The sequence below is a fragment of the Neltuma alba genome, unplaced genomic scaffold (assembly GCF_004799145.2).
Source record: "Neltuma alba isolate B1F8T4 unplaced genomic scaffold, ASM479914v2 tig00011119_pilon, whole genome shotgun sequence".
NCBI classification, from domain to species: Eukaryota; Viridiplantae; Streptophyta; class Magnoliopsida; order Fabales; family Fabaceae; genus Neltuma; species Neltuma alba.
In genome coordinates, this window is record NW_021635856.1 from 247,249 (window position 1) to 272,290 (window position 25,042).

Here is a 25,042-nt window from a genome sequence, read left to right on the forward strand (position 1 = left end):
TCAATCTCCATCGCAATCTCCATTTTTGATTTTATTATGATAGAAGAGCACCTGCCTTGTATATATATAAAGGCTGCAGTACTCAAGCTGTATGAGTGTGCCTTTCTTATAAATCTTGCTGAGCTCCAAAATCTCCGGTGAAGAGGAAGAGCCATGGCCGGCGGGGGGATGGATACCAGAGTCAGCCAACGGGCGGCCTCGTATGAATATAAGGTCACCGGTTATTTGATCTTCAGCTGCATAGTTGGTGCCGTGGGTGGTGCACTTTTTGGTTATGATCTTGGTGTTTCAGGTGCTCTATTCCTCCTTCTGTCTCTCTTATATCATCTCTGTTACATGATTTCTTATGAGTCTAATTTTCATTTTGTCATGAATTTTGGACGAAACCGGTTCTTAGTAATTCGTTGAACACTGAATTGACACTGATGATTCAATTTTCTTTCTAATAATTGCTTAGTAGAAGCGATTGCATTAGTGCTCTGTTTTTTCTGTTATTAAATAATAATCAATCGGAGTTACTCTGTTTCTCAATCCAGTCTGAAACGTTTCCTGGAGCAGGGCTCCAAGAGTTTGTTATTGATCGCTAAGTTACGTACTGGGAAAATATTCATTATTTAATTAAAAAGATGTTTAATTTCCTATACACTAATCGTTGATTTTTTTCCCCAAGTAGATTCGTAAATCGTTTGGATAAAGTTGACATGTCTTCCTTTTTCAGGAGGAGTGACATCTATGGATGATTTCTTGATCAAATTTTTCCCACATGTCTACGAAAGAAAGCATTCACATCTGAAGGAAACAGATTACTGTAAATATGACAACCAGATTCTGACACTGTTCACTTCCTCCCTCTATTTCGCGGCCCTGGTGATTACGTTTGGAGCTTCCTACCTTACCAGATGGAAGGGAAGAAAAGCCAGCATCATCACTGGTGCCCTCAGCTTTCTCGCCGGAGCTATCCTCAATGCAGCCGCCCAGAATATCGCCATGCTCATCATTGGCAGGATCCTTCTGGGCGCCGGCATCGGATTTGGCAATCAAGTACCTCACTCTCTTTAAACCCCCCCCCCCCAATTTATTACGTATGATCAATTGAGAGATGATATGATTGATTTTTTTTTGTTTGTCATTTGTCAGGCTGTTCCTTTGTACTTGTCGGAGATGTCACCTGCAAGAATCCGAGGAGCGGTGAACCAACTGTTTCAGTTCACAACATGCGCCGGAATCTTGGTAGCGAACGTCATTAATTACTTCACAGATAAAGTTCATCCTCATGGGTGGAGAATCTCGCTGGGGTTGGCCGCAGTCCCGGCGATTCTCATGTTGATCGGAGGCATTTTATGTCCAGAGACACCTAACAGTCTAGTGGAACAAGGCAGGTTAGAAGAAGCAAGACGAGTGCTGAAGAAAGTGAGAGGAACTGACAACGTGGAAGCAGAGTTCGCAGACCTGATCGATGCCAGCAAAGAAGCACAGGCCGTGAAAGACCCATTCCGAAACCTTATCAAGAGAAAGTACAGGCCTCAGTTTGTGATCGGAGCTCTGTGTATCCCTGCTTTTCAGCAGCTCACCGGAAATAACTCCATTCTCTTCTATGCTCCGGTCATCTTCCAGAGTCTGGGTTTTGGCTCCGGTTCATCCCTGCTTTCATCACTCATCTCTAGTTTGGCACTCATTGTTGGCACTCTCATCTCTATGGCTTTAGTCGATAAATTCGGAAGGAGAGGCTTCTTCATAGAAGCTGGTGCTGAAATGATAGTATACATGGTAACCCACAACTATAACCAATCTCTTTTTCATATATTTACAATTACAATTATAAATACATGAATGGCACTCACAAACGTGTGCAGGTACTTGTGGCTTCAATTTTGGCTAAATATTTTGGGCATGGGGAAGAACTGTCAAAACCTACAGCTGCAGTTCTGGTGGCGGCGATATTCCTGTTCGTGTTGGCCTATGGAAGATCATGGGGTCCGTTAGGGTGGCTGGTTCCGAGCGAGCTGTTTCCATTGGAGATAAGGTCGTCGGCGCAGAGTGTGGTGGTGTGTGTGAACATGATCTTCACGGCGTTGGTGGCTCAATTGTTTCTGGCTTCATTGTGCCATCTCAAGTATGGCATCTTCTTGCTGTTTGCGGCGTTGATAGTGATAATGTGCACAGTGGTGTATTTCTTCTTGCCGGAGACGAAGAGGGTGCCGATTGAAGAGATATATCTGCTATTTGAGAATCACTGGTTCTGGAAGAATTATGTGGGACAGCGTCACCGAGATACAGTTGCAGAGCCGGACAAGGTGGGAGACAGCAAGCTCGAACAGGTCAAGCCTGCTGATTGCTGAGTCTTTTAGTAGACTTTTCATGAAGTCTTCGAATCAAATCAAAGTCACCGTATATCTCTGTTTTTTTGTCCCTTTTTTTTTCCGTAGAAGTAGGTGGACTTGTTCCTTCTCTATTTCTTTTTTTCGTTTTTCGTTTTTAAATTGGTATAGCTTGGCTCTTTGTTACTGATGACGTTTTAATTGATTATGGCGAAAAAATTTGCGTGTTTATTATTATGGTCAAATGCAATTCTGGCTTATGTGTTGAGTGTTGGCAACAGTACGTACGGATAATGGTGGCCTTCTATTTTATTGAACCATAAAAAATTATTAGCTACTTAACTTTGCATTTACTTGCTTTTCTCAATTCATTTTTTCAATGCAGATTACCATATTACTCATTTTCTTTGCTTCAAACGAATAGGCAACTTCGTTAAAATTTGTACTTCACTTAAGTACCAATAAAGATGAGATTTTAGGAAGAAAATGAGAAAGAAGGATTCTCCATGCATAATGTATTTAATAAAATACTCAATAGCGCAATCACTAATATAAAATATAAAATTTACAATACATCATATTATTTATAATTTATATATTAACTAATATTTTTAATATACATTAGGACTTATGGGTAGTTGCAATTTAATGAATGAATATTTTCTGTTAAATTTTGAAAACGTAATTGTCAATTATTATATAATCAATTATAAACCTAAAAAATTGTAATCATAATAAAAATATTTATAATCAGTAAACAATGTGATGTTTTATAAAATTTATATTCACATTTTAAATATTAATATTGGTTGCTAGAGTGATATAATTTTACAGTGAAATAGTATTGCTGCCGAAAACAAAAAGATCCAACAAAACAGTGATATGATGTGTTGGAGGTTGTTTACAGGACCAATTAGCAGTGGGCTCACATGTTTATTAGTAGACTTAAAAAATGGGTTAGTAGGCCAAGCCCACTGTTTAAACGGTTAATCGGTCAACTAATCACTTAGTGGGTGTTCCCCATGCAAACATGGGTGACATAATAGATGCTTCAAAAGTAATTTCACGTCCCTGTAATGTGATGAGGTTAATCTGGTTATTTTTAGTATCTGATAATATATCATATCGAACAGATAAGATCCAATAAAAAGACATATGTGCATGGTTAAAAAAAAAAATGTATGTCGTGTTATTCTGCAAAAGAAGTTTTGTCTTAAATAGAGGCCGTTTGGCGTAAGAAGCGATCAAGCGTATGCTTCAGTCAGCGGCTGCCCAAGAAAACATCAAATTAAAAAGAATATTGTGGTTTCCGGGACAAGTTATATACAGTTCGTGACACAACATTAAATCATAATGCCGATAGTGTTCTCACTCCCCTTGCTTTTGTTTCCGACGGAAATAGAAAGTCACCTTCATTTGTTACAATAGGAGGGCTGCCAGCCACGCACCCGTCATCAGATTACTGTACAGCAACATATAGGAATTGGCCTTCATTTGAAGATCTAGGCAATACTATTTTGAAGCGATTGCGAAGGGTCATCCTCTGTAAATCTTTTCCAGAACCAATGGTTCTGAAATAGAAGATATATCTCCTCAATGGGAACTTTCTTTGTCTCCGGCAACAAGAATAATACGAACATGCTCATGATCACAATGAACCCCGCGAACAGCAAGAAGATTCCATATCTGAGATGGCACAGTGAGATCAGGAAGAACTGAGCTACCAACGCCGTGAAGATCATGTTCACGCACACCACCACGCTTTGTGCCGACGACCTTATCTCCAGAGGAAAGAGCTCGCTCGGAACTAGCCACCCCAGTGGACCCCACGATCTTCCATACGCCAACACAAACAAGAATATCACTATCACCAGAAATATGCTTACCCCTTTTGAGAGTTGCTTCCCTTCTCCGAATTCTAATGCCAAAACCACTGCAACAGCCACCTGCATACATATTATCAACTTGATTTAGGAATCGTCACACTAGGGTTAATATATGGAAGGTTTGTACAATTATATTACCAAGTAGATTAGCATTTCAGCACCGGCTTCCAAGAATAGGGCTCTTCTGCCAAATTTGTCGACGACGGCCATTGAGATGAGAGGAGCCACGACGAGGGCAACACTGGTAATAACAGACGAGTATAATGAAGCGCCATTTCCAAACCCTAAACTCTGAAAGATAACTGGAGCATAGAAGAGGATTGAGTTATTCCCAGTTAGTTGCTGGAAAGCAGGAATAGCTATACCCCCAATCACAAGCTGAGGTCTGTTCCTTCTTAGCAATAGATTTTGGAATGGGTTCTTTATAGCTTGAGCCTCTGTGCTTGCCTCAATCATATCTTCAAATTCTGCGTCTACGTTAGTGGTGCCTCTGATCTTCTCGAGTATGGTTCTCGCTTCTTCCATTCTGCCTTGTTCCACCAGGCTGTTTGGTGTCTCTGGGCACAAGACGCCTCCGATAAACATTAGTGTTGCTGGAACTGTGGCTAAACCAAGAGACAACCTCCATCCCCATGGATGCAGCTGCTCGGTGCCATAGTTCACCAAGGTTGCAACCAAAATTCCCAAACAAGTTGTTAACTGAAATAGTTGGTTTACCGCTCCTCGTACTTTTGCCGGAGACATTTCAGAAAGATACAATGGAACGGCCTGCATATTTGTTTTTGAAGCATTTTTTCCCCCAAAAAAAAAAAATTAGCATTCTAATTAGCCTATCTTTCGGAATCATATGTATATAGGTTTAGCACTTTTGACGTTAAACACAAAAGGATCCTTAATTTGCATGTTAACAAGATTAATGAATAAATGTAACATACTTGGTTACCAAATCCGATGCCAACACCAAGAAGGATACGCCCAATGAGTAACATGGCAATGTTCATTGCAGCCGCATTGATGACAGCTCCCACAAAGAAGCTTATAGATCCGACGATGATGCTGGCTTTTCTGCCTTTGTTCTTTGTTAGACTCGAAGCAAAAAATGTGGAAACCAGGGCGGCAAAGTACAGAGACGAAGTGAACAACGTTAATATCTGATCATCGTATTTGCAGTAATCTGTCTCTTTAAGATGCGCGTGTTTGTTGGCATATACACGCGGGAAGAACTCTAGTAGAAAGTCGTCCATCGATGTCACGCCACCTTCACAAACATATAATTCATGAATATAATGAACCATACGCGTACGGTGACAAACAAATTACACGCCCACAGATATATATATGATCGCCGGAACTCACCGGAAACGCCAAGATCGTAGCCGAATAGAGAGCCGCCCATAGCACCGACTATACAGGAAAAGACGAAGTAGCCTGTAATCTTGTACTCGTAAAGATGAGCCCTTCTGCCTCCGGCATCGGTAAATCCACCACCAGCCATTTTATGTTATCAATATCTTGTTCGCAATTTGAATGCCTGTGTGTCACCCTACAGATGAACTATGGTTAAATACTGATGTGTTTGCGGAGAGATAGAATTTGAAAACAGAAAATGGTTAAATGAGGGTGATTTTAATTTGCATATATGCGGTGTCCGTAAACCATATTTAACTAAGATCCAGTGCTGGATATGATCTTCTATATGCACACACACCCCTACCTCATAATCAAACCTATTTATTTTTCTATCTTCTAAAATTTGTTCGTTTACCATGAACAAAATATAAATTGAAGAAGTTTTTGAGAAAAATAATATTTTAACTTAAAATTAATAAAATGTTTTAATTTTGACTCACCCATCTCCGTGGACGAGTGTATATAATACTCAGACGAGGTACGCTCTGCACAATTATTCTAGAACCGGCACTGTTGAGATTGAAGATAAATTTTGGTGACTGTGTCCTATTTCATGCATGTTTTCTTGTAGCATATGAAATATATATCAAACACCAAATATAGTTTTCAAACAATAGTTACTTCAACGTTATACTCGCAGATTAAGAAAATTAATAAACAAATATAAAGTGCAATTCTCAAGTGATGATTGATAACAAAGAACAGGTTTCGGATCATTAATTGTTGTTGGTTTGATTGAATGATAAATAAGTCGATAACTTTGCTAAGTACTTTTCCAGTTTTTAATATAAGACCTAATTAATTAATTTGAGTAGATTAAGAATGTAAGTTGAATTAGTTAATATGATAAGTTTTTTTTAAAATACCTTAAGCATCTTTTTCAATTCCTTCCTTCACTCTCCTACTTGATTATTATTAAGAGAATATCAATAAGGTTAATTTAAAAAAAATGATAAATATGTGAAATAGGTCGATATATAGGATCAACATTAACTCCTCAATTAAGTCTTATATTAAAAACAGGAGTAATATTTTTCTTATTATTCTAGAACCGGTACCCTTGAGGTCTGACCAGACTTAAATTTAGATTAAAATCAAAATTCAACATACAAGAGTTGCTTTTTTTTTTTTTTAACAAAGTTTTTATGACAACAACCATTTTTTTCGCCAACAACGACAACCATTATTGTTGTTTGCTTTTGCCATTTATATACTCTTATGTTATAAAAATTCCAACAGACCAAATCATATCTCAGATCATGCCACATGACCCGCAATAGATTGCTAATATAGGTCCTGCGAAGTTAAATTATTATTAATAGATCTTATGAAGAAAGAAGAATTTGCGCAGAAAAACATAATAGGCAAATTGTACATTTCTTAGTTTTACTAATAAATATCGGCGAAGAATTTGTTTTTTTTTTTTTGTCTTATTTACATGCACACCTTCAAAAATTTTAAGTTAAGAAATTTACAACTTGCTCTGCGTTTTATTATGTACACATATTTCCAATGATCTATTTATTTGGAACTAATATGTGACTTTTTATATTTATTATAATCATATCATTGGTGTTGGTTGATAATGCTATATATCTAAAGCCGATTTATAAAAAATAAGTAAGAGTTAAATTTATCTATCACTTATTTATTATAAATATGATGGAGGTAATATATCTATATAGTGAAATATTAATTCACATGCCGGGAAGTTTTCTTATAACAAAAAAAAAAAAGGGACTCAATACAAATAAAACATTACTCAAAAGTATGAATAAAGATCCAGAGGTTTATTTTGCACAATATATCTTTAACATAATGTCAAACTGGGATTATAGGTTTTTTTCTTTTACCAAGAAAATAAAAGATTTTATAACTGGGAGGGGGATTGCAGGTTACTCGAAGTTGGGGAAGGAAGCTTGCAGTTGTGGGCTTTAATTAATTGGCTGAGCATTTGATAATCTATATATAGACTTTCTACATATTTAGGACAGAATGTACGTAACTACGTATACGTTCAGATTGGGGGGGGGGAACCAAAGAAAAAGTAAAAGAGATGATGAATAACATGAGATATATATCGGAATATTACATTGGTTAGGCGGCCTCGCACACAAAACGAGACTACTCTACAGGAATATATGGGAATTCTTCACTGGATAGCACAGAAGCACTAATTAGCAGTATTAGAAGGAGATTGGGAAGGATCCTCGTCAGTAAATCTTCTCCAGAACCAGTGGCTTTGAAATAGAAGATAAATCTCTTCAATGGGAACTTTCTTTGTTTCCGGCAACAAGAATAATACGAACATGCTCATAATCACAATGAACCCCGCAAACAGCAAGAAGATTCCATATCTGACATGGCACAATGAGACCAGGAAGAACTGAGCCACCAGCGCCGTGAAGATCATGTTTACACACACCACCACACGCTGTTCTGACGATCTTATCTGTAATGGAAATAGCTCACTCGGAACTAGCCAACCCAATGGACCCCACGATCTTCCATAGGCCAACACAAACAAGAATATCATTATCACCAGAAATATGCTTTCCCCTTTTGATAGTTGTTTCCCTTCTCCAAATTCTAATGCCAAAACCACCGCCACTGCCACCTGCATATATGTCATCAACTTCATTTATGAATGATCACGTTATAATTTTACCAATAGGGTTATTTTTTTATAGTATGGAGAAGTTGTTATTATAGATTACCAAGTAGATTAACATTTCAGCACCGGCTTCCAAGAATAGGGCTCTTCTGCCGAACTTGTCGACGACAGCCATTGAGATGAGAGGAGCCACAACAAGGGCAACACTAGTAATAGTATAGAGAAGCTCCATTGCCAAATCCTAAACTCTGAAAGATAACAGGAGCATAGAAGATGATAGAATTATTCCCGGTTAGTTGCTGGAAAGCAGGAATGGCTATACCCCCAATCACAAGCTGAGGTCTGTTCCTTCTTAGCAATAGGTTTTGGAATGGGTTCTTTATGGTCTGAGCCTCTTTGCTTGCCTCGACCATATCTTCAAATTCTGCGTCTACGTTAGCGTTGCCTCTGATCTTCTCAAGTATGGTTCTTGCTTCTTCCGTTCTGCCTTGTTCCACGAGGCTGTTTGGTGTCTCTGGGCACAGGACGCCTCCTATAAACATTAGTGTTGCTGGAATTGTGGCTAAACCAAGGGATAATCTCCATCCCCATGGATACAGCTGCTCGGTGCCGTAGTTCACCAAGGTCGCTACCAAAATTCCCAAACAGGTTGTTAACTGAAATAGTTGGTTCACTGCTCCTCGTACTTTTGCAGGAGACATCTCAGAAAGGTACAATGGAACGGCCTGCATATATATATTTGTTTTGAAACATTTTTTAAAATGAAAAAATTAAAATGGGAAAATATTAATAGTCTATTACTGATAAGCACACATCCTTGATGACATGCAACCCATGGTACAGTAATTGTAACATGAAAGTGAAGTAAGTTAAAACATTTAGCAGAATTCTCAATTTTTCAATTTTAATTAGCCTATCTTTTGAAGTCACGCGCGCCCGCGCGCGCGCACACACATATAGATACAGGTTTAGTGCTTTTGCCGTTAGGGTCCTTAACTTTTTATGTTAACAGTACAAAATGAATGAATGAACATATACTTGGTTACCGAATCCGATGCCGACACCAAGAAGGATACGGGCGACAAGCAACATGGCTATGTTCATTGCAGCTGCGTTAATGACAGCTCCCACGAAGAAGCTTATAGATCCGACGATGATGCTGGCTTTTCTGCCTCTCTTCTTCGTCAAACTCGAAGCAAAAAATGTCGAGACCAGGGCCGCAAAATACAGAGACTAAGTGAACAAAGTTAATATCTGATCATCGTACTCGCAGTAATCTGTCTCTTTAAGATGTGCGTGCTTGTTGGCATACACACGTGGGAAGAACTCTCTTAAAAAGTCATCCATCGACGTCACACCACCTTCACAAATATGTAATTCATGAATGAAGCTTACATGCGCCGCAACTAACTAACTATATATATATATAAAAGCAGGAACTCACCAGAAACTCCAAGATCATAGCCGAATAGAGAGCCACCCATAGCACCGATGATACAGGAAAAGATAAAGTAGCCTGTAATCTTGTACTCGCAAAGATGGGACCTTTTGCCTCCTGGCATCGGTAAATCCTCCACCGGCCATTTTGTTTTGTCGATATTTTCTTCGTAATTTGAATGTCTGTGTGTTACCCTGTGGACAAACTATGGTTAAATACTAATGTGTTTGTGAAGAGATAGAATTTGAAAGCAGAAAAAGGTTGAATGTGGGTCATTTTGGTTTGTATGCGCTGTTCATAAGCCTAATTTAAGATCCAGTGCGACCTGGAGATCTTTTATATACCTCTAAATCAAACGTATTTGTTTTTATCTTTTAATTTATTTTTATTTTACCATGAATAAAATATAAATTAAAGACGTTTTTTACAAAAAAATTTTAAATTCAAAATTCATACAATACTTTAATTTTGATTCAAACCCATGTCATGGACGACTCTATATAATGTTCATTCGAGGTATAATTCTCTGCACAGTTATTCTATACAACCAGTACTCTTGAAATAGAACTTGATGACTTTGTCCTATTTCATATATGCTTGTAGCATAAATATATATCAAACACAAAATATAATACTTCATTTGTTTTCAAACAATAGTTGCTCTATTCAAGATCGTACACGTAGATTAAGAAAATAAAGCTAATAAAGATAAAATGAAATTCTCAAGTCACAATTAAGAGTGTGTTTGTTCCAGCGTTTGGAAGAGAAAACATGCTTTGGGAAGTATGAAATGTGAGTTTGGGAGAAATATAGAGAGTGGACTTATTTTGGATGAGCGATAGGCTAGAATGACTTTTAAGTCAAAAACTCTCCCAGCGTGAAAACTGTTTTGAGAAGTTTTTGTGCTCACAAAAACCTGATGATGCTGAGTAAATAATTAACTCAACACTATAATCCTAAGTTGAAATAATTATAAAATTATAATCTATATCCTTTTCCACTTTAATTGAAGTCTAGTAAAAGATAACCATGTTGCATGTGAGCCTGCTGCTCTGTTTGGACTTTTGACAAACACATTTTTTTTCCTTTGCCAAAGACAAACCCATCTTTGAATGATGCATTTCGATTAAAATTAGATGGGCTCTCATGCAGAGGATTATTTGAGAAATATGATAAAATGTTTATGATTTATGACTATATAATTTGTCATGAATTTCAAGTTGGGAAAATCACGAAGAGATCTCAAATAAACAAGTTAATTACTAGTACGCGCAACCTTTATTGCTTGTTGGATCAAGCTATTTGTGCATGTTCATTTGATAATAGTGGAATGCAAGTTGGCCTTCTTCAAGTTTCAGTTGTTTCTGGTCTTGGTTTTTGGTTGTTTTCTCATTAGCTTTTTATTGCTTGCTAACTTTTGTTCAGTTGGTTTTTGGTCTATTTTAGTGGTTGTATTTTGTTTTTCACATAATGAAGTTACCTTTCCGCTGGCCAAAAAAACTAGATTATTTACTATAAATAGGATGGAGATAGTATTTCACTATATCGTGAAACATTACTTGACATGTCGGAAAATTGTTTTTACGTAGGTGAATGAGTTGTGGGCCCTCGTTATTCGGTTATGGTTCTTGACGAGGCCCGACTGAGATATACAAACAGCATTTCCTTTTATTATTTTATTTCGAATGCATAATTGTAAAGAGTTCAAATTAAGTCCTTCTCATGTGAGGAAAAATAACTTATTAATTAAATGGATCCAAATTATTATATGTTGCTGCTTGAAAACTTAATTTGAATTATTTACGTTTTTTTAACTTTCAATTATCTATTTTTCTTATTTCTAAAACAAATTAAAGCATGTAATTAAAACGAAACATGTGATTCCCACGGAATAAATAACGTCAAAATCCCACACAAAATAGATTGAATGTGAATAGTGTTCTCACTCCCATTGTTTCTGTTTTGGTGGAACGCTACCATCTTTAATCACAGAAATAGACAGGCATATTACATTGGTCAGGCTGCCTCGCATACACAATCAGACGACTCTACAGGAATACATGGGAATTCTTCATTGACCAGTTCAGAAGCATTAATTAACAGTATTATAAGGAGATTGGGAGCGTTCATCTTCAGTAAATCTTCTCCAGAACCAGTGGTTTTGAAATAGAAGATAAATCTCTTCGATTGGAACTTTCTTTGTTTCCGGCAACAAGAACAATACGAACATGCTCATGATCACAATGAACGCCGCGAACAGCAAGAAGATCCCATATCTGAGATGGCACAGTGAGACCAGGAAGAACTGAGCCACCAGCGCCGTGAAGATCATGTTCACGCACACTACCACACTCTGTGCCGACGACCTTATCTCTAATGGAAATAGCTCGCTTGGAACTAGCCAACCTAATGGACCCCACGATCTTCCATAGGCCAACACAAACAAGAATATCACTATCACCAGAAATATGCTTACCCCTTTTGACAGTTGTTTCCCTTCTCCGAATTCTAATGCCAAAACCACCGCAACCGCCACCTGCATATATATTGTTAACTTTATTTATGAATGATCTCACAAGAGTTTTACTATGCTAGGGTTATTTTGTTTTGTGGAAAAGTTGTTATAGATTACCAAGTAGATTAACATTTCAGCACCGGCTTCCAAGAATAGGGCTCTTCTACCGAACTTGTCCACCACAGCCATTGAGATGAGAGGAGCAACGACGAGGGCAACACTGGTAATAACAGATGAGTATAATGAAGCTCCATTTCCAAACCCTAAACTCTGGAAGATAACAGGAGCGTAGAAGAGGATAGAATTATTCCCGGTCAGTTGCTGGAAAGCAGGGATAGCTATACCCCCAATCACAAGCTGAGGTCTGTTCCTTCTGAGTAACAGGTTTTGGAATGGGTTCTTTATAGCCTGAGCCTCTCTGCTTGCCTCGACCATATCTTCAAATTCTGCATCTACGTTAGTGGTGCCTCTGATCTTCTCAAGTATGGTTCTTGCTTCTTCCATTCTGCCTTGTTCCACGAGGCTGTTTGGTGTCTCTGGGCACAACACGCCTCCTATAAACATTAGCGTTGCTGGAACTGTGGCTAAACCCAGCGATAATCTCCATCCCCATGGATGCAGCTGCTCCGTGCCGTAGTTCACTAGGGTTGCTACCAAAATTCCCAAACAAGTTGTTAACTGAAATAGTTGGTTCACTGCTCCACGTACTTTTGCCGGAGACATTTCAGAAAGATACAATGGAACGGCCTGCACATTTGTTTTTCAATAGTTCATACGTATTTTTCTTAGATTATCAAATAATTAACCTGGAAAAATATGATTTGTAGTCTATTATATATATCATTGATACGCAAACATACTTAACGTGCACCCTGTAGTTTAAAACTGCTGACGTTAAATGGGAAAAGGACCCTTAATTTGTGCATAAAGATCACATTGAATGAAATGAACGAAGATACCTGGTTACCAAATCCAATGCCGACACCAAGAAGGATACGACCAATGAGCAACATAGCGATGTTCATTGCGGCTGCGTTAATGACAGCTCCCACGAAGAAGCTTATAGATCCGACGATGATGCTGGCTTTTCTTCCTTTGTTCTTTGTCAGGCTTGAAGCAAAAAATGTCGAAACCAGGGCCGCAAAGTACAGAGACGAAGTGAACAGTGTTAATATCTGATCATCATATTTACAATAATCCGTCTCTTTAAGATGCGCGTGCTTGTTCGTATATACACGTGGGAAGAACTCTTTCAGAAAGTCGTCCATCGACGTCACGCCACCTTCACATCACAGATATATAATAAATCATGAATGTACATATGACAGACCAATTAATTACGTGTGTGTGAGTAGGTACTCACCGGAAACACCAAGATCGTAGCCGAAGAGAGAGCCACCCATAGCACCGACGATACAAGAGAAGACGAAGTAGCCTGTAATCTTGTACTCATAAAGATGAGCCCTTCTGCCTCCGGCACCGGTAAATCCTCCAGCAGCCATTTTCTTTTGTCAGTATTGATTTTCGTAATTTGAATGTCTGTGTCACCTTACGGGACGATCTATGCTTAAATACTAATGTGATTGTAATGAGATAGAATTTGAAAACAGAAAATGGTTAAGTGTGAGTCATTACAGTTTGTATACAGCGTTCATTAACCTTAATTAAGATCCAGTTTACGTATACCTCTGAATCAAACGTGTTTCTCATTATCGGAGCTCTATATGTTCCGTTATTTTAGCCCTAATTTCCCGTCTAAAACTTTTTTCATATGTAAACTTTAAATTTGTTTTGCTTTTGACAAAGTTATTTCAGCTTAAAAAATTTAGAATAAAAATTTTAATTTTTGACTAAACGAATCCGAAGAACGAGCCTATAACTATAATACTCATAGTTGAGAAATGTCCTAAAAATTTACTCCTGAACCAGTGCTTCTGTAATAGAAGATAAATCTTTCTGACCATGTCGTACTGGAAAGTATATGACAAACTCTAAATATAACACTTTCTTCATTTGTAATCAATAGCCATTTCGAAATTATTTACACAGATTAACAAATTAATAAATAATTACCATTTAATTAAATAATAAACAAAGCCAAAACCGCAAAATGAGATTATTATTCTATGTTTTTGGACGATATTCATGGAATTGGATTTAATATTAAACAATTGAAAGGCTCTTAATCAATATCTTTATATGATACAAATCTTGTGGATAGAATATATACATATATATAATTAAACAAAGGCAAAGTTTTGAAATTAACATCTCATTAAAGAAAACAGTTATTTATTTCTCCAAATATTGCATACCTTTATTTGGGCAGTCCCTTTTTTTGGCTGTGATAAGAACCATTACTATTTACTTTTGGCAAACTGTCGTTTAAGTTATAAACAAGGGGACTTATTATTTCTCAGATTATGTATCTAATCAAGCTTATTAAGTTCAAAGCTTCTAGTCAATGAAATTATGAAATGATAATTGAGTCTTGGATTGGGGGCAAAAAAAACAGAGATGATTGAGTCTTGGAGCTCGATCGGACTTATTCATAATGTTGACCACCCACAGACTTGTTTTAAGGAGTGAATGGGTATGTACGTTCTCCCATGGAAAGAAAAGAGAGAGATATTATGAGAAATACTCCCTCCTCTATTTCAGATTATAAAGTGTTTTTAGTTAATTTTAAATACCAATAAAAATAAGTAAAGGTAGTTTAATATTTAAATTTTCTCAAAAAGAGTTTAATATTATAATAATATCATTGACTCATGACTAACCTCTACACCTTTTCATTTGTTTGTTAAGCTAAAATTATGAAGGACATTTTTTTCAAAAAATAGTCATAAATGCTTCAATGTTTTTTCGTAAAATGTGTTATGTTTTACTTTGGAACATGAAATTTTTTTAAAAAATATATTATAATTTAAAATAGAGGGAGTACTTTTCCACTCTTTAATATAAAATTTTTTAATTCAAGTTACACGGATTAAAGAGTAATATCAAGATCAGGTAATAATCTTGTTTTCTTTTTAAATGAGTGTCTTATTAAACTAACCTTCTGAAAATAATATTGGGCTTTGTTCTTTTTGGAGCACTTTAAGGTGAATTGAAAAGGTTCTAAGGATTTTTTTTTTTCAATACACTATAAATGTTACATCCTAACACGCGAGGGTTCTATATTCAGGATCAAGTGAAGAACGCTATTGGGAGTATAAACAGTAGAGACATATTTATCTTTACCTCAATATAGAGGTATAAATTTGACCAACCACATTTTTAATTTTTTTTCTTTTATAAAAATATATAATTGTAAAGATCTGAATTTGAGTGGTTCCCACGACAAAACAGATAATACTCTCTATAGATAAGAGATTTTTTTTTTTTTACAGCTGATATATTCCTACTTATAAGACATAATAATAGTTCGTCTGAAATTTTTATTTTATTTGTCTTTAATAATTATTTGTTACTCTCATTGTATTAATTACCTACATGTTCTCTCATTCGCTAACTTTCTCTCTTGATAAATAAATAAAGAGAAAATTAAAACAAAACATGAAATTAAAACGAATCTTAAACAGTGATTTTTTTTTTTTTGGTACATCAGGAAAGCCAAGACAGCAACGAATCAATCTTGTGATTTTCTCGACAAATGATATAAAAATCCCACACAAAGAGAACACCTAATGCGAATGGTACGTGTTGATCTGCCATTGTTTTTGCCTTTGGCGGAACACCAGCTAAGCTAGCATCGCTAATCCCACGCAAATAGAAGCACGTGCACATCTGATACTTAAGATGGGTTGCCTCGCACGCGCGATCAGAGATTATTGGATATTTATAGGACTTGGCCTGGCCAGTTATTCATCCAACAATACTGAACCACATTAAGCAATCGACTGGGCGGTATTGTCCTCTGTATATCTTTTCCAGAACCAGTGGTTTTGAAATAGAAGATAAATCTCCTCGATCGGAACCTGCTTTGTTTCCGGCAAGAAGAATAATACGAACATGCTCATTATCACAATGAATGCTGCGAACAGCAAGAAGATCCCATATCTGAGATGGCACAGTGAGACCAGGAAGAACTGTGCTACCAGCGCCGTGAAGATCATGTTCACACACACCACCACACTCTGTGCCGACGACCTTATCTCTAATGGAAACAACTCACTCGGAACTAGCCACCCCAGTGGACCCCATGATCTTCCATAGGCCAACACAAACAAGAATATTACTATCACCAGAAATATGCTTACCCCTTTTGATAGTTGTTTCCCTTCTCCAAACTCTAATGCCAAAACTATCGCCACAGCCACCTGCATATTCATTGTCAATTAGTTTATGAGTCATTGATCGTTTTATGATTTCACCAAAACTATGGTTAGTATATTGCATGGAAGGAGTTGTTAGATTACCAAGCAAATCAACATTTCAGCACCGGCTTCCAAGAATAGAGCTCTTCTGCCAAACTTGTCGACGACAGCCATTGAGATGAGAGGAGCCACGACAAGGGCAACACTTGTAATCACAGACGAGTATAGTGAAGCTCCATTCCCAAATCCTAAACTCTGAAAGATAACAGGAGCATAGAAGAGGATCGAGTTATTCCCGGTTAGCTGTTGGAATGCTGGGATAGCTATTCCCCCAATCACAAGCTGGGGTCTGTTCCTTCTCAGCAATAGGTTCTGGAATGGGTTCTTTATGGCCTGAGCCTCTTTGCTTGCCTCCACCATGTCATCAAATTCTGCATCCACATTTTTGGTCCCCCTGATCTTCTCAAGTACGGTTCTTGCTTCATCCATTCTGCCTTGTTCCACGAGGCTGTTTGGCGTCTCTGGGCACAACACGCCTCCGATAAACATTAGCGTTGCTGGAACTGTGGCTAAACCTAGCGATAACCTCCATCCCCATGGATGTAGCTGCTCTGTGCCGTAGTTCACCAAGGTTGCTACGAGGATTCCCGTACAAGTTGTTAACTGAAACAGTTGGTTTACTGCTCCTCGTACATTTGCTGGAGACATCTCAGAAAGATATAGTGGAACGGCCTGCATTTTTTTTTTGAACATTCATATTAATTTGGTAAATGTTTATGTGGGTGTGGGAATCATGTTTCTAACCCTTTGGGCAAGTGAAATGTAGCATTACATCGTTAATATTAATCTCTCAAATTATTTGGTGAGATTGAGTCTGTATTTTCCTCCTCTTGCTGTAAATTTTCATTTTCCCGAATTATCAAAATTATATATGTTGTATCTACAAAATCATGCATATATTTTGACGTTAAACACAAAAGGACGCTTAATTTGTGTTGTCTATCGATGACATTTAATGAATGAATGAAACAACATACTTGGTTGCCGAATCCGATGCCGACGCCAAGTAGGATACGTCCAATGAGCAACATGGCGATGTTTATGGCAGCTGCGTTAATGACAGCTCCCACGAAAAAGCTTATAGATCCGACAATGATGCTGGCTTTTCTGCCTTTGTTCTTCGTCAGACTCGAAGCAAAAAATGTCGAAACCAGGGCCGCAAAGTACAGAGACGAAGTGAACAACGTTAATATCTGATCATCGTACTTGCAGTAATCTGTCTCTTTCAGATGCGCATGCTTGTGGGCGTACACATTCGGGAAGAACTCTTTGAGAAAATCGTCCATCGACGTCACGCCACCTTCACAAATTATGATTCATGAATCAACCACGCACGTACTGCAACTAACTAATTATATATATTCATATGTGTGTGTGTGTGTGTGTGAGAGAGAGAGAGAGAGAGCAGGAGCTCACCGGAAACGCCAAGATCATAGCCGAATAGAGAGCCACCCATAGCACCGACGATGCAAGAAAAGATGAAGTAGCCTGTAATCCTGTGCTGGTAAAGATGAGCCCTTTTACCTCCGGCATCGGTAAAACCGCCACCCGCCATTGGTTTTTTTCAAAGATCAATGTCTTCTGTGTAATGTGAATGTCTGTGCCAACCTACGTAGTAACTGGGGTTAAATACTAATGTGTCCGGATGATGAGATAGAATTTGAAAACAGAAAATGGTTAAGAGTAATTACAGTTCGTGTGTCGTGCACAGCTGGTGCGTAAATCACAGACCTTATTTGCTTAATGTTCTGTTTGAGAAGATGAAACAGAAAGGGAAGTTAGTTTTGCTTGATTTAGGAAGTGGGATTGCATGACTATTTATATACAAAAACGGTGACGTGGAAACAGCCTTGATCGGTGAAGTCACTTGACTTATTCTTTGCCTTTTTAGAACTTGACAACACTTGTCCTCTTATTCAGTCCTTCTCTTCTTTTATTTTCTTCCCTTTTTTTTAATAATTATTATGCTCCTTTCGTTTTCTTTTATGGGAGTATTATCAAGAAGTTTCAAAGAAGAAATTTAATCACTAAAAAATCTCAATAACAAATGACTAACATAAACCTATTATTATTTCCTACTTATTCACTCTTCACTTGTCCATGGATTTTAGGACAATTAAATCTCATCCTTAGAACTTGAATGTAAATCTCCCTTCTTTTATTTTTCCTTTTTCACAGGCACAGGACCTTGCATCCCGTATTTTCAAATATTATTTATTGGTAAGAATTATAGAATACACACACACACATACAAATTTAACCATAAAATATGGAAGAACAAATAAAAAAGAAATTCATAATTTATCTAGCAAAGTTAGATCGAGAAAAAATATAATATGTACATATATATATATTCTTTTTTTGAGATTTTCAGTAGCATCATAGCATGACTATCTTATTTTGTTATGTAAGCAATGGGCGATACAAAAAGATACATTTTTCTTCAAACCATTCAACTTATTACAGCTTTGGAAATGAGCACTGACGGAAAAGAAATCAAACACTTGATTTCTTTTACTTCATTATGTCTATGCTTCTACAGTCTTTAATTACTCCCTCTAATCTTAAATTATACTATAAAATGGGTTTTATATTTAGAATTGAAAGATGACTATATATGATCCTTAATATAAAAACTAGTTAGAAGGTTAGATTTGGTCCTAAATATGAAATCTTAATCTATTATATTTCTCATTCTCCCTAAAATATTTATATTGATTGTAAGAGGTTTCCTAAAAAGAAATCCAATGAATATCACTAATATCGCAAATTCACAGTATGAAGGGGAATTCGGTATTCGGTTGTCTCTAATTCTCTTCTCTTTGCCTAGTAAGCTCTCGTCTAAGATTCTTAAAAATAATTAAAAGAGTTGAAAATAATACGGGGAATAATTTAAATTTTTTTTATTTTTTTCCTTCTTTCTTTCAATAACTTTGGTTTCATTTGTCTTTTTCCCCCCTGCTAATCACCAAAGTCAACGTTTAGTGCATGCCCTCTTTCAGAGATTAATCTAAATAGATGATTCTTGTTTTTTTTAATATATATTATGGTCAGAAGATAAGGCATTTAAAAAAAAATTCATATTGAAAACGAAAAGGTAAATTGATTTAATTTGTTTCATGTGACAGAAACATGTGAGACGTCAAAATACAGTAATCAATTATTAATTAATTATATCTTAACCCGTAATGTACTCTCCTTGATGTGTTAGCAAACAATCCCCTTCATTTATTAAAAAATCTCAAAATGTAACCTGATCTCTTCCTCTGCTTCAAAGTCAATAATATTAATCGCCATTTTACTTATTCCATTTATTTGTTTTCTTTAGCACAACACAAAACCATGACACAATTATGGTAGTTTCACAAAAATCAACTTAACGGGTCAACCAAGCAAGCACTCCTTATTAGGGAGGATGGTGGGTTGACTCCGTCAAAATATTCTAACATTAATGATAATATTGTTTATTAGTCTGAAGAAATAAATATGTTGTAAAATTAAACTTGGTTTAGCTCCCATGTTTTGATATGTTACATGATTCATTAATTTTTATAGAGCATAGCATAAGTCATCATTGTCTATGCTATTAGACCTGCCATCTCGATGAGTCGTTCATGTAGAACAGTCTTGATAAATGTAATAAACGTTATTAGTTGAAAAAATTATATTGGAATAAATTAAAGAAATCGGGAAGAAATGACGGATTCACCAGTAATTAATTTACATGGGAAGAAGATATACCGTATTAGACCAATTTGTGGGCGGGGACTTTATGATGTCTTATTTTTCAACCTCAAATTTAAAATTGTCCTTCAATTTATTAAGGGGGGAAATTTGACTTGGGAGTTGCAAGTTGTATTAAACATATAGAGCTCCTTAATAGCATTGACCCTAATAAATAAACGCTGAATCTCTCAGCTGTTACATGAAGTATTGTACTCCTCTTATTCTATTTATAGATTACTTCCAACGCGTTTCACATAGAATAAAAAAAATTTTAAAATTTATTAACTCTTATTTAAAATTTAACAACTTTCTAATTTTATCCCTATTTAATATGCATTACACTTTATGTAAATAAAGTCATAATAATAAATGAACGTAAAATTATACATATATACAAAAAATTTCTCTTAATACCTTATAAATAGGACCAAAAAGTACCTTCTCGCTACTGATTAGAGGAGTATTTAGAACTACTAGGGGGACGGAGTATTATATTCCTCTTTTCTCTCCTTTAAATAACAATGGGCTTCTCACTACGTTAGGCTAATTTTTAACGTTACATGCACACAGAGTCAGGTCAGTGCTACATCATCGCAAATCCAAAATTTAAACCCTGTGACAGGTGCCTTCACGTCCATTTGTTGTTGCTAACAAGGCTTAGGTCTAATGAAAAGAATTAATCTCTCATAACATGGCGAATTTAAATTCAGATTCTTAACATAATCGTCTCATGAGATGAAGTGTTTATATTTAAACAAAATCGTCTCAAATAGAAAGATACTTGCACTTAACATAAAAAATCCATGTAATCAGCATGCAAATGCAGACTTAATCCAAATCCTTCATTTATCCAAAAAAAAAAAATCCAAATCCTTCACAAACTTTAACACTGATGTGCTACAGCAAGAAACTTTGGCTTTCTTTCTTGCCATTAGGGGTGTTCACAGGATAGATAGGACGGAACGGATCAGGATTTTTGTCCCGTGTCCCGTCCTATCTCGTTTCTTTTTTTAAAAAAAAAATTATAATTTTTATATGAATTTTTTATGTTATATTCTTATTTTTTATTGGACTTCTAAAGATAAAAACATTATAAAAAAATTTATGCAGAAAGCTCAATTATATAGTATAAAAAAAGTATAAAAACAATATTGTAAAAAAAAACACTATATAATGACTTTATGAATTATTTTATTAAGAAAAGAGATTTTGTTGAGATAATACTACAACTTAAGAGCCAAAAATCACTATAATAATAATAATTATTATTATTCTTAAGTAAATTGAATAATCTAATAATTATTATTAATAAATAATTTTTAAAAAAAAATCCCAGGACTGGACAGGACGACCCCATCCTGTGTCCCATCCTGAATTTTTTTTTTTTTGCCCGTCGCAAACTCATCAAACCGAAACGGAATGAATTGAACACCTCTACTTGCCATTTATCAATAAACATCTCTTCATTTTTTTTTCTCTTAACTTTGTAATCCAAAGATATAATAAATAGTTATTGGGATATGACAAAACTAATCTCTTCGTCTCAATGTTTGGATTGTTCTAGTCCGGAGAGCAACCGGTACCCCAAATACAAAAAATTTTGGGAATCTAAAAATGGGCAGATAAAATAAAAACAGAGTCCTTTTCTGGAAGAAAGGCCAAAATCAACACTGACATAGCTTAATTTATCTTGTAATGAAAGATGGCGAGAGCATGGAAATTGTAAAATGAAGGGATGTGATCGGTTATTTCTCAATTCATTGAATTGTTATCAAGGCCAACGACCTCGGTTATTTACAATTATAAGACTCTCTTTCCCCAACTTGTTCACCACTACCAAATTCAACAATTATATTTAAACGCACGGTCTCATAAAAAAAGAAGAGAATCAAATTAAGACGCAACAGAAAGAAAACAAAAGAAAACACAGACTTTTAAAAGAGGTTACTGTTTGTGAGGGAAAAGATGTTTTGAACTTCTCATTAAAACCAATCGCATAACAACTCAAATCAACAGATTTTGAAGCAGAAACATGAGCCAGCTGGGTCTTCTTCGTCTTTCTCTTGTCTTTCTAGTTTTCTTCCATGTTACAGCACAACAACAGATCAATGATAGTGCACCTTCACTGGATGGCATCACTGCTTTCCAACCAAGTTTAGCAGTTGTCATAGGAATCCTATGTCTTATGTTTTCACTTACATTCATTCTTCTCTTGTATGCCAAGTTCTGTCAACGCAGAGCTTCGGCTCACGTTGACCCTGAAAACCTCCCTGCACTTGTGAGATCAAGGTCCAGATTCTCAGGAATCGACAAGACTGTCGTAGAATCTCTCCCCTTCTTCAGATTCTCTTCCCTCAAAGGATCAAAAGAAGGTCTTGAATGTGCAGTTTGCTTGTCAAAGTTTGAAGATATTGAAGTCCTCAGGCTTCTTCCCAAATGCAAACATGCCTTCCACATCGATTGTATTGATCATTGGCTTGAGAGACACTCTAGCTGTCCTCTTTGTAGGCGAAAGGTCAGTTCTGATGACCCCACCATGCTTACCTATTCAAACAGTTTGAGGCTTCTAACAAACCAGTCAGAGAATGGTGAGGAACCCAACATAGAGATCTTTGTTCAGAGGGAAGAAGAACGTCATGGGTCTTCTAGATTCCGAATTGGAAGCAGCTTCAGGAAATCTGGAAAGGGTCTAAAAGAAGAAGAATTGCCGATCCAAGAAGAAGCAGAGCATGATGGTGGAAAGTTGTATCATAAACATAACCATAAGATTACTGTAAGTGATGTGGTCTTCAAGCACCGATGGAGCAACGTGAGCTCTTCGGACCTCATGTTTCTGAATTCAGAGATGATTAGTTCTGTGCAAAGCGAAAGATTCGAGCTTTCAGAACCATACGGTGAGAAGATTCGAGCATCAACATCAGGAGAAAATGGGCAGATCATCAACATAAAGGAGGAGATGGAGAGGAAGATATCCTTTGGGACAAAGTTCGGTTCATTAAACTCAGGTTTAGATGCTTCAGATTGTGCAGGAACTTCATCTTCTAGTCATACATCAAAATATGTGAATCCGGGGGAGAAAAGATCCATGTCAGAAATCACTGGTGTGTCTAGATTTGGAGATTTGGGTATGAGAGACAGAATGTTTAGGGATTGTTCAATGATTCCAAGCGATGTTAACGAGGAAAGAAGGAGGCAGCTATGGCTGCCAATCGCCAGAAGAACTGTTCAATGGTTTGTGAATAGAGAAAGATCTCAGCCGTTAAATGTATAGTTTCATCAATAATCTAATCACCTTCTCAAGGTTAGGTGTGATCTGCTTCAGTTCAAACATTTACTGAACACTGAATAGCCACGTGTTGATCTGACAGCTTCATGTACATTTTGTTTAGCAATTTTCTTAGAGTATAATATAGTTTTTTTTTTTTTTTTTACCAGAGAGTATATGGTTCTATAGAAACGGATAAACCTTTCTTGTTTTTTTGCTTCATTTCAATTTATGCTGTTCCTGATTTCAGAATTTATAGAAAGAATGTAATATAGTTAGCGTTAATTTTGTAACTAATACTAACCCATAATTTTTTTAATAATAAGACGTACATGAAAACTTGTATATAATTTTTGTTATTGTCATGTTTGGCTTATCTATTTTTAATATTAAAAAAAGTTAATAAAAATTTTGCCTTTTGCATAAAAAAAAAAAAAGATACGTAGAAAATATGCTCTTGAAAAAAAAAACGACATATCTTTTATTTTCTTATGCTCAACGTATGAATATTATAATATTATAATAACAACAATTTAATAGTGAAGTTAAGCAACAAAGAGCTGATTACATGCCAACCTGTTTCCACGAATGGAGCATGTCCTTTGTCTTCAACTTTATCATCAAGCAAGCAAGAGATCAGATCAGAGAAAGTATCGTATAAGACTCTTGCTTATCTTCTCTAAAGCATTTGCAAAAGCCTAAAAGCAACTTTAACAATGCTAAAGAAGTCATTCATCACTAAAGATCATAACCAGAAAAAAAGAAATAGTAGTACCAGTTTACCCATGTTAGTTATTGGGTTAGTTTACTTTCCGTGATTTTTCAAAATCCATACATACTTACGCTCCTTCTAGCTAACACTTAATTTTTACATAAAGATTTCTTTCCTCTTAAAAAGATCAAAATGCTGGTTTAATGCCAAAAAAATATACATATATTGGGAGAAATATTAGTATATACTAAAAAAAATTTTAAATATATATCTGAAAAAGTAAACATGTGCCCTCTAAATCCGTAGATTGAATCCAAACGATAACTGTACACCTTTCACACAGTGATAATCGGCCAAGTTGACTCAAGGGAGGCACCAAAAACACAGAGATCAAAGCCTGCAATTTGCGTTTTATAAAACTGTTGATATAATTATGAACTTTTTAGTTTTAAATGCATAATGTCAACAAGTTTTGCAGGGGATGTGGTTTTGGTCAATTTCTTGAGGGACAAGTATGCATCGGCGCAAGGCAAGTAATAGTATAAAACAAGCGGCACATGTGTGGGCCCTCTTCCCTTGTCCCCACCATTGTTTAAATTTAATGACACATGCCCAGAATATGCGAGTAAAACAATGTGCTCTCAGGTGCACTATGCATCGAGGGAGAGTATGAAATGCGCAGATTATCTTGTGCGGGAGGCCCACCAACTGATGGAGGAATTTAGAGTTTTACGGCATCCCCCACCGGGATGTATACCATTTTTGATCACGGATTACCC

The 25,042-nt window shown here is 36.3% G+C and overlaps 4 protein-coding genes and 1 pseudogene across 5 annotated transcripts; 1 reads left to right on the top strand and 4 right to left on the bottom strand.

Moving 5' to 3' along the window:
* Positions 1-153: 153 nt before the first annotated feature.
* LOC114761363 (sugar transport protein 14-like) lies at positions 154-23,870 on the top strand. 2 transcript variants are annotated; one of them, XR_003742130.1, is made up of 7 exons: positions 154-292; positions 719-1,041; positions 1,138-1,767; positions 1,854-2,195; positions 10,084-10,085; positions 22,324-23,688; positions 23,724-23,870. XR_003742130.1 is itself a non-coding variant. In XM_028950715.1 (6 exons), the coding sequence occupies exons 1-6, from the start codon at positions 154-156 to the stop codon at positions 23,555-23,557; spliced, it is 2,670 nt and encodes an 889-aa protein (XP_028806548.1). In that variant the 3' UTR covers positions 23,558-23,870. The 2 variants fall into 2 exon arrangements, 1 of the variants encoding a protein (XP_028806548.1); XM_028950715.1 differs by having other exon boundaries at positions 22,324-23,870.
* Positions 3,821-5,699, bottom strand: LOC114761399 (sugar transport protein 14-like). The gene is made up of 4 exons (XM_028950761.1): positions 5,561-5,699; positions 5,140-5,462; positions 4,343-4,972; positions 3,821-4,264 (listed from the first exon to the last, which is right to left on the bottom strand). Exons 1-4 carry the CDS (start codon positions 5,697-5,699, stop codon positions 3,821-3,823), a joined length of 1,536 nt encoding a protein of 511 aa, XP_028806594.1.
* Positions 7,788-9,812, bottom strand: LOC114761346 (sugar transport protein 14-like; annotated as a pseudogene).
* Positions 11,759-13,683, bottom strand: LOC114761347 (sugar transport protein 14-like). Its single transcript, XM_028950697.1, has 4 exons — positions 13,545-13,683; positions 13,141-13,463; positions 12,299-12,928; positions 11,759-12,202 (listed from the first exon to the last, which is right to left on the bottom strand). The coding sequence occupies exons 1-4, from the start codon at positions 13,681-13,683 to the stop codon at positions 11,759-11,761; spliced, it is 1,536 nt and encodes a 511-aa protein (XP_028806530.1).
* On the bottom strand, positions 16,072-18,115 carry LOC114761348 (sugar transport protein 14-like). Its single transcript, XM_028950698.1, has 4 exons — positions 17,977-18,115; positions 17,538-17,860; positions 16,603-17,232; positions 16,072-16,503 (listed from the first exon to the last, which is right to left on the bottom strand). The coding sequence occupies exons 1-4, from the start codon at positions 18,113-18,115 to the stop codon at positions 16,072-16,074; spliced, it is 1,524 nt and encodes a 507-aa protein (XP_028806531.1).
* Positions 23,871-25,042: the final 1,172 nt, after the last annotated feature.